At 43.7% G+C, this 12,912-nt stretch overlaps 1 protein-coding gene across 1 annotated transcript in view; it reads left to right on the plus strand.

The window, feature by feature from the left end:
- LOC130361240 (cysteine-rich venom protein-like) overlaps window positions 1-10,841 on the plus strand; it is a 227,466-nt gene extending 216,625 nt beyond the window's left edge. The window contains exon 7 of the mRNA XM_056563999.1: window positions 10,603-10,841. Within this exon, the coding sequence (XP_056419974.1) occupies window positions 10,603-10,730 (128 nt within the window). The 3' untranslated portion in view covers window positions 10,731-10,841. The remainder of the gene's footprint in view (window positions 1-10,602) is intronic.
- Window positions 10,842-12,912: the final 2,071 nt, after the last annotated feature.

Raw genomic sequence — 12,912 nt, forward strand, 5'->3', positions numbered from 1 at the left:
TCTCTCTCTCTCATATCTATCTATCTATCTATTTCATTTCCATCTATCTACTGTATCTATCTATCTATCTATCTCATATCCATCTATCTCATATCTATCTATCTATCTATCTCATATCTATCTATCTCATATCTATCTATCTATCTATCTATCTATCTATCTATCTCCTATCTATCTATCTATCTATCTATCTATGTCATATCTGTCTATCTCATATCTATCTATCTCATATCTATCTATCTATATATCTCATATCTATCTATCTCATATCTATTTATATATCTTCTATCTATCTATCTATATCTATCTATCTATCTATCTATCTATCTATCTATCTCATATCTATCTATCTATCTCATATCTATCTATCTATATCTATCTATCTATCTCATATCTATCTATCTATCTCATATCTATCTATCTATCTCATATCTATCTATATCTATCTATCTATCTATCTCATATCTATCTATCTATCTCATATCTATCTATTTCATAAGTTTCTAAAGCATGTTATATAGAGGCACTTTTATAGCGTTGTTACCTTACTACCATTTAAACACATTGGCCCTGATTTACTAAGAGTGTTGTGTAGGTTTCTTTGTGGGTTTTAATTCCCTACAATTTATTTTCCACGGTATTTACTAAGGTTTCCCTACATTTTCCCTTTTCCCTACACTTTGCTTTTTTTACACATGTTCTGATCTGTCGGGTTTTTCTCAGTTGAAATCCACCACATTTTCTGTGGAAACCTTAGTAAATATGTAGTTTTTTTGTGCAAATTTCAGGAACACGCCCCTTTTTGATGACCACGCCCCCTTACCATGACGGTCATGCCCCTTTTTCAGGTTTTCTTAGTAAAATGAAGAGTAAGTCGTGTTTTTTTTTTCAATTCTAGCGCAAATTTTGGCGCAGACAGAACTTCTGGCACAGACAGAATTTCTGGCGCAAGGCAATAGTACATGAGGGCCATTGTGTGAGATTTATTATAACCTGTGCAGAGCTAAAAATTGACCAGTTGCCTATAGCAACCAATCCGATCGCTTCTTTCATTTTTAACCTCTTCAGGACATAGGGCGTATGAATACGCCCTGCATTCCGAGTCCTTAAGGACCGAGGGCGTATCCATACACCCGTGGGAATTCCGGTCCCCATAGCCGGTTGGGGACCGGAGCCAGATGCCTGCTGAAATCATTCAGCAGGCATCCCGGCATATCACCCAGGGGGGGTCATTATGTCCCCCCATGTCGGCGATTACAGGTCAATCTGGTCTTCAGTGACCCGGTGACCCGGAATTACTGGCTGATCGGGCCCGTCTCTGATGGCCCCAAACAGCCAGAGCCGGCAGGGGTGAGGTGGCACTGGTGCCACCTCACGATCGCCCTGATTCGTCGGCCGGCCAATCAGGGCGCCTGCTGCGGGTGTCACTCTCGCACCCGCTCTGCCCCTCTTCCGGAGGACGTAAGCGGGTGCGGGACGTGCACCCCGGGTGCTGGGGACCCCGATCCCCGGGGTCAATGTTGGGATCGGGGCCCCAGGAGCAGCGGCGGCTGCGGTGACAACGAGGGACTGACCTGCAGTGTGGATCGTTGGAGGTGCTTAGCAACAGCTCCCAGCATGCAAAAAGGGCATGCTGGGAGCTGTAGTTATGCAACAGCAGGAGGCAGACCACCACAACTCCCAGCATTCCCTTATGGGCATGCTGGGACTTATGGTTTTGCAACAGCTGGAGGCACATTTTTTCTATGGAAAAGTGTACCTTCAGCTGTTGTATAACTACAACTCCCAGCTTGCACAAACAGCTAAAGTGCATGCTGGGAGTTGTAGTGGTGCATCTGCTGGTTGCATAACTACAACTCCCAGCATGCCCGTTGGCTTTTAACCTAACTCAGTGTTTCACGACCGGTGTGCCTCCAGCTGTTGCAAACTCCCACTCTCAGCAGTCAATGTACACCATGCACCGTACATGCTGGGAATTGCAGTTTTGCAACAGCTGGAGGCACACTGGTTGTGAAACACTGAGTTAGGTTAGTGATACATAACCAGTGTGCCTACAGCTGTTGCAAAACTAAAACTCTCAGCATGTACAGTCTGTCAGAGCATGCTGGGAGTTGTAGTTTTGCAACAGCTGGATGTCCCCCCCCCCCCCCCCCCCCAATGTGAACGTACAGGGTACACTCACATGGACGGAGGATTACAGTAAGTATCTGGCTGCAAGTTTGAGCTGCCGCAAATTTTCTGCCGCAGCTCAAACTGCCAGCGAGAAACTACTGTGAACCCCCGCCCGTGCGACTGTACCCTAAAAACACTACAGTACACTACCACAAAATAAAATAAAAAGTAAAAAACACTACATATACACATACCCCTACACAGCCCCCCTCCCCAATAAAAATGAAAGCGTCTGGTACGCCACGGTTTCCAAAACGGAGCCTCCAGCTGTTGCAAAACAACAACTCCCAGTATTGTCGGACAGCCGTTGACTGTCCAGGCATGCTGGAAGTTTTACAACAGCTGGAGGCACCCTGTTTGGGAATCACTGGCGTAGAATTCCCATATGTTCACCCCTATGCAAGTCCCGCATGGCGCTCTCACTTTGGAGCCCTGTCGTATTTCAAGGCAAATGTTTAGGGTCACATATGGGGTATCGCCGTACTCGGGGGAAATTTTGTTACAAATTTTGGGGGGCATTTTCTGCTTTTACCCTTTTTAAAAATGTGAAATTTTTGGGAAAACAAGCATTTTAGGTAAAAATTTTTTTTTTTTTTTACATATGCAAAAGTCGTGAAACACGTGTGGGGTATAAAGGTTCACTTAACCCCTTGTTACGTTCCCCGAGGGGTCTAATTTCCAAAATGGTATGCCATGTGGTTTTTTTTTTTGCTGTCCTGGCACCATAGGGGCTTCCTAAATGCGGCATGCCCCCAGAGCAAAATTTGCTTTCAAAAAGCCAAATGTGACTCCTTCTCTTCCGAGACCTGTAGTGCGCCAGCAGAGCACTTTTCACCCCCATATGGGGTGTTTTCTGAATCGGGAGAAATTGGGCTTCAAATTTTATTTACCCTGCTATTACCCTTTTTAAAAATGTAAAATTTTTGGGAAAACAAGCATTTTAGGTAAAAATATATATATTTTTTTTACATTTGCAAAAGTCGTGAAACACCTGTGGGGTATTAAGGTTCACTTTATCCCATGTTACATTCCCCGAGGGGTCTAGTTTCCAAAATGGTATGCCATGTGTTTTTTTTTTTGCTGTTCTGGCACCATAAGGGCTTCCTAAATGCAACATGCCCCCCAAAAACCATTTCAGAAAAACGTACTCTCCAAAATCCCCTTGTCGCTCCTTCCCTTCTGAGCCCTCTACTGCGCCCGCCGAACACTTAACATAGACATATGAGGTATGTGCTTACTCGAGAGAAATTGGGTTTCAAATATAAGTAAAAATGTTGTCCTTTTACCCCTTGTAAAAATTCAAAAATTGGATCTACAAGAACATGTGAGTGTAAAAAATTAAGATTGTGAATTTTCTCCTTCACTTTGCTGCTATTCATGTGAAACACTTAAAGGGTTAAAACGCTGACTGAATGTCATTTTGAATACTTTGAGGGGTGACGTTTTTATAATGGGGTCATTTATGGGGTATTTCTAATATGAAGACCCTTCAAATCCACTTCAAACCTGAACTGGTCCCTGAAAAACACTGAGTTTGAAAATTTTGTGAAAAATCGGAAAATTGCTGCTGACCGTTGAAGCCCTCTGGTGTCTTCCAAAAGTAAAAACACGTCAATTTTATGATGCAAACATAAAGTAGACATATTGCATATGTGAACCAAAAAAAAATGTATTCATAATATCCATTTTCCTTACAAGCAGAAAGCTTCAAATTTTCTAATTTTTCATCAAATTTACGGATTTTCCACCAAGAAAGGATGCAAGTATTGACAAAATTTTACCACCATGTTAAAGTAGAATATGTCACGAAAAAACAATCTCGGAATCAGAATGATAACTAAAAGCATTCCAGAGTTATTAATGTTTAAAATGACAGTGGTCAGATGTGCAAAAAACGCTCCGGTCCTTAAGGCCAAAATGGGCTCCATCCTGAAGGGGTTAAAGAGGCCTGTGAGAAATGAAAGAAGCGATCTGATTGGTTGCTATGAGCAACTGGTCAACTTTTCCTCTGAGCAGATTTTGATAAATCTCCCCCAATATGTCTTCGATTAAACCTGGAATGCGGACGTTAGCGCTTTACAAGGCTGATGCCTGTTATATGGAGGCGATTTTATAGCGCTGTCACCACAGCCAGGTAAATACAACGTGTGTTTCATTAACCAGGAATATAGAAGTACAAGCGCTTTACAGGGCAAATGTATATTATATGCAGGTGCTTTTATAACACTGTTACCTTACAACCAGGTAAATACAACATGCGTTAGATTAAAGGATAGGGGATAAGATGTCAGATCGCCGCGGTCCCGCTGCTGGGGATCCCCGGGATCCCCGCTGCGACACCCCGCTCTCATTACAGCACAGAGCGAGTTCGCTCTGTGCGTAATGACGGGCGATACGGGGGACGGAGCAGCGTGACGTCATGGCTCCGCCCCTCGTGACATCATGGCCCGTCCCCTTAATGCAAGTCTATGGCAGGGGGCGTGACAACCGCCACGCCCCCTCCCATAGTCTTGTATTGAAAGGGGCAGACCATGACATCACGAGGGGCGGAGCCATGACATAACGATGCTCTGGCCCCTGTACTGCCCATCATTACGTGCAGAGCGAACTCGCACTGTGCTGTAATGAGAGCGCGGTGCCGCAGCGGGGATCCCAGGGCTCCCCAGCAGCGGGTCCGCGGCGATCTGACATCTTATCCCCTATCCTTTGGATAGGGGATAAGATGTCTAGGGGCGGAGTACCCCTAGTCTTAAGGACCAATGACGTTGTGGAACGTCATGGCACCCTGGGCTTTAAGGACCAATGACGTTCCACAACGTCATGGCATTTTCCGGTCTCTGCCGCTCGCCGGGCAGAGATCGGAACTGGATGCCTGCTGAAATCCTTCAGCAGGCATCCAGGGCATACGCCGAGGGGGGCCATGTAGGCCCCCCATGTCGGCGATCGCCGCAAATCGCAAGGGAAATCGCCCTTGCGATTTGCGGCGATACCGGGCTGATCGGGTCTCTGGGACCCGACCGCCCGGTAATTTTGCATGATCCCGGCTGTCACAGACAGCCAGGACCATGCTGGAGTATCGGAGCGAGGTGGCAAGCCTGCCACCTCCTCCGATCCCCTGCGATCTGTCGGTTAGTTAACCGACCAATCGCAGGGGGGGGGGGCGGTTACTTCCTCCCGCCCTGCCCGGCCCCTGAAAGTCCGGAGAGGACGGGAGGAAGACCGGAGGACGCGGCGGGGGTCGGGGGAGTGCTGGGGACCGGCCCCGGTACTTACCTCGTCCCTGAAGACCCGGATCCCTGCGATGAAGACGGCGGCGGAGGAGACAGGTGAGTAGATCTTCAGCCGCGGTCGGGCCCTTTACAGCAATGCACGTCGCCGTAAAGCGACATGCATTGCTGTAAAGGGACCCTGTAAACTACAACTCCCAGCATGCCCAGACAGCCCTTGGCGTCTGGGCATGCTGGGAGTTGCAGTTTTGCAACATCTGGAGGTCCACAGTTTGGAGACCACTGTACCCTTCCAGATGTTGCAAAACTACACATCCTCAGCATGCCCTTACTGTCCAGGCATGCTGGGATTTGTAGTTCTGTAACATCTGGCCCTTCAGATGTTGCAGAACTACAACTCCCAGCATGCCTGGACAGTTTTGGCATACTGGGAGTTGTAGTTTTGCAACATCTGGAAGGGCACAGATTGGGAACCACTGTATTAGTGGTCTGCAAACTGTAGTCCTCCAGATGTTGCAAAACTACAACTCCAAGCATGCTGGGAGTTGTAGTTCGGCAACATCTAGCTCTAAAGATGTTGCCGAACTACTACTCCCAGCATGCCTGAGAATGCTGGGAGTTGTGGTTTTGCAACAACAGGAGGCACACTGGTTGGGAAACATTGTCTGTTTCCTAACTCAGTGTTTCCCAACCCGTGTGCCTCCAGCTGTTGCAAAACTATAACTACCAGCATGCACTGATGGACTGTGCATGCTGGGAGTTGTAGTTTTGCAACAGCTGGAGGTCCCCCCCCCCCCACTGTGAATGTACAGGATACATTCACACGGGCAGGGGGCTTACAGTGAGTATCAGGCTGCAAGTTTGCGATGCAGCAAATTTTGCGCGGCAGCTCAAACTCGCTGTAACTCCCCCCCCCGCCCGTGTGACTGTACCCTAAAAACACTACACTAACACAAAATAAAATAAAAAGTAAAAAACACTACATATACACAGCCCCCTACACAGCCCCCCTCCCCCAATAAAAATGAAAAACGTCTGGTACGCCACTGTTTCCAAAATGGAGCCTCCAGCTGTTGCAAAACAACAACTCCCAGTATTGCCGGACAGCCGTTGACTGTCCAGGCATGCTGGGAGTTTTGCAACAGCTGGAGGCACCCTGTTTGGGAATCACTGGCGTAGAATACCCCTATGTCCACCCCTATGCAAGTCCCTAATTTAGGCCTCAAATGCGCATGGCGCTCTCACTTTGGAGCCCTGTCGTATTTCAAGGCAACAGTTTAGGGCCACATATGGGGTATCGCCGTACTTGGGAGAAATTTCTTAACAAATTTTGGGGGGCTTTTTCTCCTTTCACCCCTCATGAAAAGGTGAAGTTGGGGTCTACACCAGCATGTTAGTGTAAAAAAAAAATTTTTTTACACTAACATGCTGGTGTTGCCCCATACTTTTCATTTTGACAAGAGGTAAAAGGGAAAAACGCCCCCCAAAATTTGTAATGCAATTTCTCCCGACTACGGAGATACCCCATATGTGGGCGCAAAGTGCTCTGGGGGCGCACAACAAGGCCCAGAAGGGAGAGTGCACCATGTACATTTGAGGTGATTTGCACAGGGGTGGCTGATTGTTACAGCGGTTTTGACAAACGCAAAAAAAACAAAACCTCACATGTGACCCCATTTCGGAAACTACACCCCTCACGGAATGTAATGAGGGGTGCAGTGAGAATTTACCCCCCACTGGTGTCTGACAGATCTTTGGAACAGTGGGCTGCGCAAATTAAAAATTTTGTACAGCCCACTGTTCCAAAGATCTGACAGACACCAGTGGGGGGTAAATGCTCACTGTACCCCTTGTTACGTTCCTCAAGGGGTTTAGTTTCCAAAATGGTATGCCATGTGGGGGTTATTTTGCTGTCCTGGCACCATAGGGGCTTCCTAAATGCGACATGCCCCCCGAGCAAAATTTGCTCTCAAAAAGCCAAATATGACTCCCTCTCTTATGAGCATTGTAGTTTGCCCGTAGTGCGCTTCAGGTCAATTTATGGGGTACCTTCATACTCATAAGAGATGGGGTTACAAATTTTGGGGGGTATTTTCTGCTATTAAGCCTTGCAAAAATGTGAAATTTGGGGGGGGGGGAAACACATTTTAGTGAAAAAATTTTTTTTTTTTTACGTATGCAAAAGTCGTGAAACCCCTGTGGGGTATTAAGGCTCACTTTATTTCTTGTTACGTTCCTCAAGGGGTCTAGTTTCCAAAATGGTATGGCATGTGGGTATTTTTTGCTGTCCTGGCACCATAGGGGCTTCCTAAATGCGACATGCCCCCGAGCAAAATTTGCTCTCAAAAAGCCAAATATGACTCCTTCTCTTCTGAGCATTGTAGTTCGCCCGTAGTACACTTCAGGTCAACTTATGGGGTACCTCCATACTCAGAAGAGATGGGGTTACAAATTTTGGGGGGTATTTTCTGCTATTAACCCTTGCATACATGTGAAATTTGGGTGGAAACACACATTTTAGTGACATTTTTAAAACATTTTTTTACATATGCAAAAGTCGTGAAACACCTGTGGGGTATTAAGGCTCACTTTATTCCTGGTTACGTTCCTCAAGGGGTCTAGTTTCCAAAATGGTATGCCATGTGGGTATTTTTTCCTGTTCTGGCACCATAGGGGCTTCCTAAATGCAACATGCCCCCCAAAAACCATTTCAGAAAAACGTACTCTCCAAAATCCCCTCGTCGCTCCTTCGCTTCTGAGCCCTCTACTGTGCCCGCCGAACACTTTACATAGACATATGAGGTATGTGCTTACTCGAGAGAAATTGGGCTACAAATATAAGTATACATTTTCTCCTTTTACCCCTTGTAAAAATTCAAAAATTGGGTCTACAAGAACATGCAAGTGTAAAAAATGAAGATTGTGAATTTTCTCCTTCACTTTGCTGCTATTCCTGTGAAACACCTAAAGGGTTAAAACGCTGACTGAATGTCATTTTGAATACTTTGGGGGGTGCAGTTTTTATAATGGGGTCATTTATGGGGTATTTCTAATATGAAGACCCTTCAAATCCACTTCAAACCTGAACTGGTCCCTGAAAAATTGTGATTTTGGAAATTTTGTGAAAAATTGGAAAATTGCTGCTGAACTTTGAAGCCCTCTGGTGTCTTCCAAAAGTAAAAAATCGTAAATTTTATGATGCAAACATAAAGTGGACATATTGTATATGTGAATAAAAAAAATAATTATTTGGAATATCCATTTTCCTTACAAGCAGAGAGCTTCAAAGTTAGAAAAATGCAAAATTTTCAATTTTTTCATCAAATTTTGGAATTTTTCACTAAGAAACGTTGCAAGTATCGACAAAATTTTACCAATAACATAAAGTAGAATATGTCACGAAAAAACAATCTTGGAATCAGAATGATAGGTAAAAGCGTCTTAGAGTTATTAATGCTTAAAGTGACAGTGGTCAGATGTTCAAAAAACGCTCTGGTCCTAAGGTGTAAAATGGCCTGGTCCTTAAGGGGTTAAAGGGGTACTCCCATGGAAAACTTTTTTTTTTTTTTTTTTAAATCAACTGGTGCCAAAAAGTTAAACAGATTTGTAAATCACTTCTATTAAAAAATCTTAATCCTTCCAGTACTTTTTAGGGGCTGTATACTAAAGAGAAATCCAAGAAAGAAATGCATTTCCTCTGATGTCATGACCACAGTGCTCTCTGCTGACCTCTGCTCTCCATTTCAGGAACTGTCCAGAGCTGGAGAAAATCCCCATAGCAAACATATGCTGCTCTGGACAGTTCCTAAAATGGACAGCAGAGGTCAGCAGAGAGCACTGTGGTCATGACATCAGAGGAAATGCATTTCTCTTTTGGATTTCTCTTTAGTATACAGCTCCTAAAAAGTACTGGAAGGATTATAAATTTTTAATAGAAGTGATTTACAAATCTGTTTAATTTTCTGGCACCAGTTGATAAAAAAAAAAAAAAGTTTTCCACGGGAGTACCCCTTTAACATTATGTTACATTAGTATATTTACATTAACTTTGAAACTTTTCTTTGATGTCCGCTGAGACAGTCTTTAATCTACTGAAGATATTGAGGGCCTATAGATGTCACGGAAGGGTCTCCCAAGTCTATCCAAGTTTCTTTCTGTCCTGACTCATGGAAGTGGCATGGACAGGGTGAAGGCCAACTTGGTACAGTGACCCCCCGACCTACGGTGGCCCCGACATATGATGAAATCGACATACGATGGCCTCTCAGAGGCCATCGCATGTCGATGTCAGCATCGAAATACGATGCTTTTTTATGTCGGGGCCATCACATTAAGTGCTATCCGACAGCGCCAAATGCTTAAGCTGCTGCCGGATAGCAGCTTAATGTTCCCCTTGTGGTGCGGTAAGTATTACTTACCCCTACACGATGCTCCGGGGTGCCCTCCGGGTCTAGCGCTGGTCTTCCGGTTTCTTCTCGGCCCTCTCCGATGACGTCAATACACTGCTGCGTACGCCATCCAATAGGAATGGCGTACGCAGCGGCGTAACGACGTCGCTACGCAGGCCCAGTAAGGCCTTGCGGAAGACAGAAGAGGACCGGAGAGCCCAGCGGAGCCCCGGGGACACCATCTCGAGCGGCGGGGACAGGTGATTACAGCTTCCTATACTTTACATTGCACGGATCCCTCAACATACGATGGATTCGACAAACGATGGCTCGTTTGGAACGAATTACCATCGTATGTTGAGGGACCACTGTATATTCCATTGCATAGGCAAAAGATTTGATCATATATACTTGTACTGGGAAGATCATTTGAGCCATCAGGACGCATTGTGGACCTCCAGCTGTTGCAAAACTACAACTCCCAGCATGGCCGGACAGCCAACGGCTGTCCGGCCATGCTGGGAGTTGTAGTTTTGCAACAGCTGGAGGTTCACAGAATAGAAACTGCTGTTCGACAGGGACTAGGAGCATTGGGATTCAGCAGTTAAATTTTCCCAAAAAAATGGAATTATTTTAGATAATTTTTGCCTACCCTATTTGCGAAAAAACCATCGTGTCGTAGAGCTTTTTGGGGTGATAGATTGTAATTTTGGGGGTAAATTTGGTGACATCAAACTGAATATGTGAGACATTATCCATAGGCGGATCTGTACCTTAGATTTATAATACAAGTCTTTAATTTCTTTCGTTCACAGTGAATTATTGTCCATTTGCAAATTTGGCGTCCAATTGTATCAAGGCGATCTATTACGACTTGTGCCATTTTCATGATGTAAAACGTCAGTGCAGAACCGCGTGTGAATGTAAGGGGAAAATAAAATAAACCCAATATGTCCCTGCAGGACCCTTCCCTTGGATTTCGGGTTCTTTGTATGTTGCATTTGACGATCCGTAGCACAGCAGTGTAACATATTTTACTGAATAAAGATGTAAATACCGTAACTAGAAGCCGGTGTGGTTGTGCACTTCTTTTGTTGTTTATTATGTTGTTTATTTTGTTTTATTTGTTTATATACATATGTTTCCCCGTGGCACCCTCTCTCTTGTGCCATAAAAGAGGGGAAAAGAAACCTCTAGATGTGTGATCCTCTTTACAGTTGTGTCCAAACTGTGGATCTCCTGCTGTTGCAAAACTACAACTCCCAGCATGCCCGGACAGCCGTTGGCTGTCCTGGCATGCTGGGAATTATAGTTTTGCAACATCTGGAGGTCCGTAGTTTGGAGACCATTAAAAGCTGTATATGCTATAAATGTTCATGTGCTGCCACCTAGTGGTTGTGATGTGTATTGCAGCCTGTGAGGGCGGAGGTAACGTGCTTTGATATTGTTTCAAATTTGTATCATGTGAATCCTTAACTAAACTGAAGGAAAAGTAAGGGAGGACACATCTGTAGATATTATTGGGCATCACAGCAAAATCTATCTATCTATCTCATATCTATCTATCTATATCTATCTATCTATCTATCTAAATATATATCTTTCTAATATCTATCTATCTATCTACCATTTATATCTATCTATCTCATATCTATCTATATCTATCTATCTATCTATATCATAGCTATCTTTCTAATATCTATCTATCTATCTACCATTTATATCTATCTATCTATCTATCTATCTAAATTTCTATCTTTCTAATATCTATCTAGCTATCTACCATTTATATCTATCTATCTATCTCATATATATCTATCTATATCTATCTATATCTATCTATCTATCTATCTATCTGTCTAAATATCAATCTTTCTAATATCTATCTATCTATCTACCATTTATATCTATCTATCTCATATCTAGCTATATCTATCTATATATCTAAATATCTATCTTTCTAATATCTATCTATCTATCATTTATATCTATCTATCTATCTATCTATCTAAATATCTATCTTTCTAATATCTATCTAGCTATCTACCATTTATATCTATCTATCTATCATCTATCTATCTATCTATCTAATATGTCTATCTATCTATCTAAATATGTATCTATCTCATATCTATCTTATATCTCTATCATCTATCTAAATATCTATCTCATATATATATCTATCTGTCTAATTATCTATCTATCTTATATCTCTATCTATCTATCTAAATATCTATCTGTGGTAGCCACGGGGTGTTAGGAAAAATATCTTCATGACGCCAGGGCACCGTTATCCTAAACATGGTCCGAGGTTGGAGACAGCTTCTCCTGGGCCAGACACAAGAACACACCGAAGTCAGGTTACGGATAACTGTCTTTGCTGAGCTGGTGCAGATGGTGTGACACAGACAGTCGGTTGTAGGTGAGAGGATGCAGTGTAACCCCTTGGGAGCCCTGTTGCCTTGCTGGGATTTGTGGTGCTTTCATCAAACAGATTAATACTGACTTGTGAGACGGAAAGATGAATCCTGTTAGGTAGGATTCTGTCAAGGTATTGAAGACTTCTCCGCTGGGGCATGAACTTCAACCGTGTGAGTAATCCTTGCAGGATGATCAGTTGAGATTAGATTTGAACGAGGCCTCTCCTCAGAGCACACGAAACACAGCACAACTGAACCACACTGTAGCTCAAACTAAACTGAAAAACTCCTCCTCCCCTCCACCCCGCCCCCCCCCCCCTCCCCCCGATACACTACATGGGAGAGAATTTAGGGGTTCCTATTGGCAGGCAGGGTCACATGGAGTTCACTGCTCTCATTTAAGGGTACAATAACACAGAAAAACATAGATACATAGAACAGTAATAGAATTATTTTAGGAAAATATATTATTTAGCAATAGAATGTAAACACAATTAATTTTACTGTAAGTCTCTAGTAGGCCCAACACTCTGTGCTATCAAGCTGCCCGAGATAGTCCAAAGCCACAGGACAGCTATTGGTGCTGAGACACCACATATCTATCTATCTATCTATCTATCTAATATCTATCTATCTATCTATCTATCTCATATCTATCTATCTATCTATATATCTATCTCATATATATCTATCTATCTATCTCAT

Source organism: Hyla sarda, chromosome 3 (assembly GCF_029499605.1).
Source record: "Hyla sarda isolate aHylSar1 chromosome 3, aHylSar1.hap1, whole genome shotgun sequence".
NCBI lineage: Eukaryota > Metazoa > Chordata > Amphibia > Anura > Hylidae > Hyla > Hyla sarda.